This window comes from Perissodus microlepis, chromosome 11, assembly GCF_051167445.1.
Source record: "Perissodus microlepis isolate ML-2025 ecotype Zambia chromosome 11, ASM5116744v1, whole genome shotgun sequence".
NCBI classification, from domain to species: Eukaryota; Metazoa; Chordata; class Actinopteri; order Cichliformes; family Cichlidae; genus Perissodus; species Perissodus microlepis.
Window position 1 is genome coordinate 3540429 of NC_140471.1, and position 6661 is coordinate 3547089.

General features: G+C 40.8%; 1 protein-coding gene across 1 annotated transcript; it reads right to left on the bottom strand.

Annotated features, from left to right (window-relative positions):
- Positions 1-3690: 3690 nt before the first annotated feature.
- On the bottom strand, positions 3691-5902 carry LOC146377084 (E3 SUMO-protein ligase ZBED1-like). The gene is made up of 2 exons (XM_084944919.1): positions 4699-5902; positions 3691-4495 (listed from the first exon to the last, which is right to left on the bottom strand). Exons 1-2 carry the CDS (start codon positions 5769-5771, stop codon positions 3844-3846), a joined length of 1725 nt encoding a protein of 574 aa, XP_084801045.1. The 5' UTR covers positions 5772-5902; the 3' UTR covers positions 3691-3843.
- Between the last annotated feature and the right edge of the window lie 759 nt (positions 5903-6661).

Genomic DNA, 6661 nt, shown 5'->3' on the forward strand with positions numbered 1-6661 from the left:
CAACTCACTGTGACGATAACACTCCTACATCATTTATGGTCACAAGCTGTGGAATTCCTGTTCCTGAGTGTGGTCAGTAGTTTTACCCTCTCTATAGCAATTCATGAAGGTTTCTCTTGATTGTAGGGTTTGATATGCCTACACTCAAAAAAATAATTCATTGGATGAACGTAATTTTATCTTGCCACTTATATTCCATCTAAACAAATCATGTTATATTAATCCATCTTGAATGTGTTGTTTCAACACAATATATGTAGGTTTAACATAATAGTAACATTAACATTCAGTTAAGTTGACTTTTATTCAGTCAACATGTTTGTACCAAGTTAGTCTAATTAAATTTATTTAAATTCATGTTATATTGTTTAAACGCTTTGGCACATCATAAGTCAGTCTTGTTACATGACCTAGTAAAATATTTGTTTGTTACACCAACGATAATCTTGTTGAATGAAAAAAATGTAACTTATGTCTGTAGTACATGTTGTATTCATATTACATAATGTTCAACAAAAATTCAACAGATTTACAGCAACTTCCAATCCACCCATCTTCTTATCTATCTGGGCTGCGGATGTGATAGGGTAAGAGGGGCAGGGTACATCCTGGAGAGGTCGCCAGTCTACCATATAGAGACAAACAACCATTTGCACTTTAACACCTGTGGTTAATTTAGAATCGCTAGTTACCCTTATATCTGCATGACTTCTAACTGTGGAGGAAACCAGAGTACGCAGAGAGAACCCATTGCAAACTTGGCCAGATTGTGGATTTGAACCCAGGACCTTGCTCTGAGGCAACAGCGCTAACCACCATGGCATTGAGCTGTTAATACAGACTTAACAAAAGTAGGAAAGCCATGCTTGATGCAGAATTTTCTTTATGTTTTTGTCCTTGACAAGTTAAACCATAATAAACAGTATCAGCATACACGTGGTGTGTGTGTGGTTGTCTGCCTCTTATAACCCCAGTGATTTTCCTGTGGTTTGACATCTCGTGTGATCTTGTGAATTTTGTGAGCCCAGGCAACTAACCACTCTTCCTAGATTGTATCATGTCATCTGAACAAAAACAAATTAAGTTGTTGAATTTCATGCAGATCCAACATGATTTAATTGCTTTCACCATAGAAACAAGTTAGACTTTTGTAAATGTAACAACCACCCAATTTCCTTTTTTTGAGTGTACCTCTTCCAGAGTGTTCTTGGCTATTGGAGATACTGTGAAAGTTTTTTTCTTGACCCTTTAAAATAATTCAATTCAGTTCAATTTTATTTATACAGCGCCAAATCACAACAACAGTCGCCTTTATATTGTAAGGTAAACCCTACAATAATACATACAGAGAAAACCCCTATGAGCAAGCACTTTGGCGACAGTGGGAAGGAAAAACTCCCTTTTAACAGGAAGAAACCTCCGACCAGGCTCAGGGAGGGGCGGGGCCATCTGCTTCATTCGGGAGAGAGAAGGAAGACAGGATAAAGACACGCTGTGGAAGACAGACAGAGATAATTAACAAGTGTGATTCAGTGCAGAGAGGTCTATTAACACATAGAAATACTCAATGCATCATGGGAATCCCCCAGCAGCCTACACCTATTGCAGCATCACTAAGGGAGGATTCAGGGTCACCTGGTCCAGCCCTAACTATATGCTTTAGCAAAAAGTTTTAAGCCTAATCTTGAAAGTAGAGATAGTTTCTGTCTCCCGAATCCAAACTGGAAGCTGGTTCCACAGAAGAGGGCCTGAAAACTGAAGGCTCTGCCTCCCATTCTACTTTTAAATACTCAGGGAACAACAAATTTCAAGATAGTTGACCATATCAGTGGTCTTTCAGGCCGTTTAATATTGCTGAATTGTCCATCACGTTTTTAATAAAGACGGAACCAAGTTGTTTATTTGAAGTTTTTTTTTCTTCCTTTGTGGTAAGTTTATGTTCTTTTTTCATTTTAATGAAACCTCCTTCAGTTCCAACATCTGTTTAGACCTCACATTGAATTGATTGCATGTTTGGATGGTTGGATGGGATCTCATGTCCCTCAGTCTCATCTCAAAGTGTAAAAGATTTAGAATGGTGAGCCGCAAATGATCACTGGTAACACAAACATGAACACAAATATGACCGTTTTGCACAATAGCAGTGCAACAGCACTGTCCACTCGTTGAAATTCACATTCTTTAAAATACAACTGTTAGGACTTTACTTAATAGAGAACCTCTGAGTCTGGAAAAATAGTGTGAAAATAGGACAGACTGACATAAGCCTACGCAGGCAGAACACCGAAATGGTAAACAGACCAGTTTGAAGGTTTGATTGCTACCTTTTACACTTTAATCATCCACAGGTATGACAGCACGATTGTGTATTGCAGTGTGTGGTGTGTGTGTGTGTGTTTGTGTGACTATGCTTGTATGAGGCAGTGACACAGCCATTCATCTTGCAGGACCTGGCAGAGAACACCCCTGTCTCCCTAATGGTGTTATTTGTTATTCAGACGCCAGGCAGATGCATTCTCTAATTTGCCATACCCTTCATTTTTGTTCACATTAAAGCAAGCGCAGCCACTTACACACTTTCTCTTTGACACATACACGTACAAACCCATGTGTGCACACTGACAAAACACACAGTTGTGTATCTATGAGTTAGACAACATTATTTTTGAAGGCTTTCTCTAACCATCACCTTACCTAGATGGTCTAAACCTAGACTTAACCTAAAATAATCGTTATACATGTCTTTTCTTTAAGATGTTAAATGTTCTAGTTGTTTGGATTTGCCAGCCTTTTGGTGTCAGTTGACTGAATATTAAATATTTCCATTGGATGTTTGTGTCTCTTTATAGTTTTTTTTTTTAGCTTCTGTTGTAGTAATTCTGACTTTTATACATCTTTATGGTCATTATTTGTTTTTTGGTTGCTTTCTCACTGTAGGTGGTTGTTTTCAACATCTGCGAGGAGGTTTTATATCTCTTTGTAGATATGTCGGGGTGGCTGTAGCTTAGGAGGTAGACCAGGTCATCTACTGATTGGGAGAGTAGTGGTTCAAATCCTGGCTGCTCTAGTCTGTATGCCTCCGAGTTGCTCTCTGATGCATCCATCAGAATATGAAAGTGTGTGATAAAAACATAACTTCAAGCAAGCAACATTCTGATTTCACTTTTGGAAAAAGAACTAAAACATACAATGTTTTATAATATATATATATTTTAAGTAGGGCTGTCAAATGATTAAAATTTTTAATCAGATTAATCACAGCCTAAAAATTAATTAATCATGATTAATCGCAACTCGAAATATGACCAAAATGTGTGCAAACATACGGACAGATAGCGGATTTTTACACACTTGTTAGTGTTATTTAATGCTAAGACCACGCTGAGTGGCCTGCGTTCACTCAGCGTGGTCTGATGTAGGCTGGGTGTTGTGCTGGAAGCGAATTAATCACAGCCTAAAAATTGATTAATCGCAACTCGAAATATATGTGTATATGTGTATATATGTGTAAAAATCGGGACAGATAGTGGTTTTTAACACACTTGTTTGTTTTATTTATTATTAATTGTGAGTACAAGCAGTACACGCAGAACAGGGCTTCAAATAATTGTGAGGGATTTTTACTGAATGTTTTCCACCCGTTTAAATCTAGCACATTGTTTTATCCATATACATCTTCAAGTTCACACAACATAGGCCTAATTCAACAGGCAAAATAGAAAAAATCTCCAATCATCCTTTTGGGTAAGGTAGATTAGTGCAAAAAAATATGAACAACAGTGAAAAGTATTGTTTAAATCACATTCAACCATAGAACAAGCTCTAAACACACGGTCCTCTGGTCTACTCATCCTTCAGCCAGTTGCTGAGACAAACCAACTTGTCCACGTTCTCTGAGTGCAGAGCAGACCTCTTCTTGTTCACAATGTGCCCTGCTACAGAGAACAGCCTCTCACAGGGCACTGTGGAGGCAGGAGTGGCCAGGTATCTGCGAGCAAGGCGGGCCAGCTGGCTGTGGGCTCCTGCATGAGCTGCCCACCACTGTAAGGGACAGTCCTGTAAGGCAGTGCAGGGCTCTGCTCTGTAGCGCTGTATGGCTCTGTCCTGCTGTACCTCCTCCTCTGACTCAGAATCAGAGTCCATCTGCAGCAGGCTCAGCCTCTTCTTGGCTGGACCTTCTTCTGCAGTGTGTGATCTTCTAGGAGAGTCTTCATGCAGCATGCCTGCCAGTGTGGTCCACACTGCTTCTCTGTCAGTCTTGGGCACACTGCGTAGGTCTTTAAAACGTGGGTCCAGTGCAGTTGCGATCTGGAGCCATGCATAGTTGGTATGTTCCTGGCGGGAAGCAAGGTCTTCCTTAAACTTCTCTTTAAACCTCACCACATATGCAGGGTCCTCATCAGTTACTTCCATGACACGGCGCAGGTGGCAGAAGGCTGGTAGAACTACAGAGCAGGAGACGTAGGCCTCTCCTCCCAGCAGTTCAGTCACATATCTGCAGTGGAATACACACACACACACACACACAGATAAGACAGCAAATTAAAAAAAGCTTTTTAATACTAGGTAATATTAATAAAATATTTGATTTCATTTATTTTTTAAATAAGACATTTTCATAATAACAAAACTGATTTAAGATGTATGTTTGATACATTTAATCTAAACCTACAATTATGGTCACAATGACAGGCTCACCTGCAGGGCTCTAGAAGTGTCTCCAGTCTCTGGAGTTTGTCCCACTCTGGAGGCGTCAGGAGGACAAGTTTATGCTTTTGTTTATCCAGAGTCGCGGTTACTGCAGTTTGGTTGCGGATCAAGCGCTTCACCATCTCCAGCGTGGAGTTCCAGCGCGTAGGCACGTCCTGGGCCAACGGCTCCTGCTTGCGCCCCAGTGACACCTGCTCTGCGTTCAGCTCTGCTGTGTTTGCTGGGCTGTGCTTAAAATGGCCAACAATTTTGCGGCATTTGGCCAGCGCAGTGACAAAGCCACTGTCTGCGAGACTCACTGTGATGCATCTCTGTAGAATGTGCGCGGTACACGGCATGTGATTGAATGGCATGATGCGAGCCGCGGCGATCATATTGCGCGCACTGTCCGTGCCTACTGTTGTCACCTTCTCCTCAATTCTCCACCTGCGAGCAACAGTCTGGAACTGCTCTGCACAAGCCTCCGCAAAGTGCCGCTCTTCCGTTTTCATTATAGTCAGCGCAAAGGATGTCAGACCCCAGGCTTCAGTGATTAAATGCGCAGTAACTCCCAGGTAATTGTCATTACTCAATGATGTCCAGTGGTCTCCTGTCAGAGCCACGCATTCTGTGTGAACTAAAGCCTCTTCTTTTTTCTTTTTCTCCGTTTCATACAGTTCGTGGATTCGAATTGTTATTGTGCTTCTCGCTGGGGGCTTGTAGGACGCGTCCTGAGATGCAACCTTTAAAACATCCGCAAAGCCCTTGTCCTCCACAATGCTTAGCGGTCTACAGTCCTTTGCTATCCATTTGGCTATATTGTCGGTCAGTTTGTCCAAAGAAGACTTACCGAGTGGCCTGCGTTCACTAAGAGTGGTCTGACGCAGGCCGGGTGAAGCTGCTGCCCCGACAAACGCGTGTTTGGCATTAAGGTGGTATTTTAAGGTCGAATTTGAACGGTGAAATTGAAACTCTTTACTACAGTGAGTGCAAATTACAACGCGTTTGTTTATTGTCCCATCTATGTTCTTCTTGTATTTAAATTCCCCATCCAGAAGGCCATCCTGTTCCTGCTTCTCCATTTTCAGTGGCGCGGTAAACAAATCAAGTGGAATTATGGGAGCGACTTATCTGCGTGTTGCGCTAAATAGTTAAATATTCTAACGTAATTAATTCCAAAATTTAATTATCGCAATTAACGCGTTAATTTCGACAGCTATAATTTTAAGTTAAACTAGTTAAAAATAAGCTTGCATGTCCTTGTCCTAGTCCTGGATTTTGTTGAATTATGGTTGGGATTATTGATTTTTATTGAGTTTGGGTTTTTTAATTTCCTCAATGATTCCCTATTTACCGCCCTCAGTTTGATCCATGTCCTCAGAGCTCCCCTTCATGTCTTAGTATTATCTTTTGAATTCAGTTCAATTTGGCACCAAATCATAATAGCAGCAGTCATCTTGATTTACTTTAAATATTTGTTTTCTGTTTTATCTTTTGTTCAGTTCCATGTATATATACAGTAGACAGACCTAGCTATTGTAACGGATGTATAAGGACCGAAAGGCTCGTAGCAATGGGCCAGACATCCCATACTCCTGAAGGACTTCCCACAGAACACTCCGAGGGACATTGTCAAACACTTTCTCCAAGTGTAAAAAGACACATGTAGTCTGGTTGGACAAGCTCGTATGCACCCATGAATGGACTTCAGCGAGTGGACAGAGTCTGGAGTTTTTTAAGACATCTAAAGATGTTCTCATGCCCCAGTGAGCATCAGTGAGAAATGTAGATTAATACGACTAAGACAATTTGAATTCTGTTAAAAAAAAAATCTATCTTTGCTCTCAGACCTTTAAACAGCAATGTTAGTGTAGCTGAAAGAATTACAAACTAATGCTGTCTTACTGCAGTACACGAGTTTCTCTTGTGTCTGTAATGACAGAGTTAACCCCAATTCAGAGTCAGCATTTTT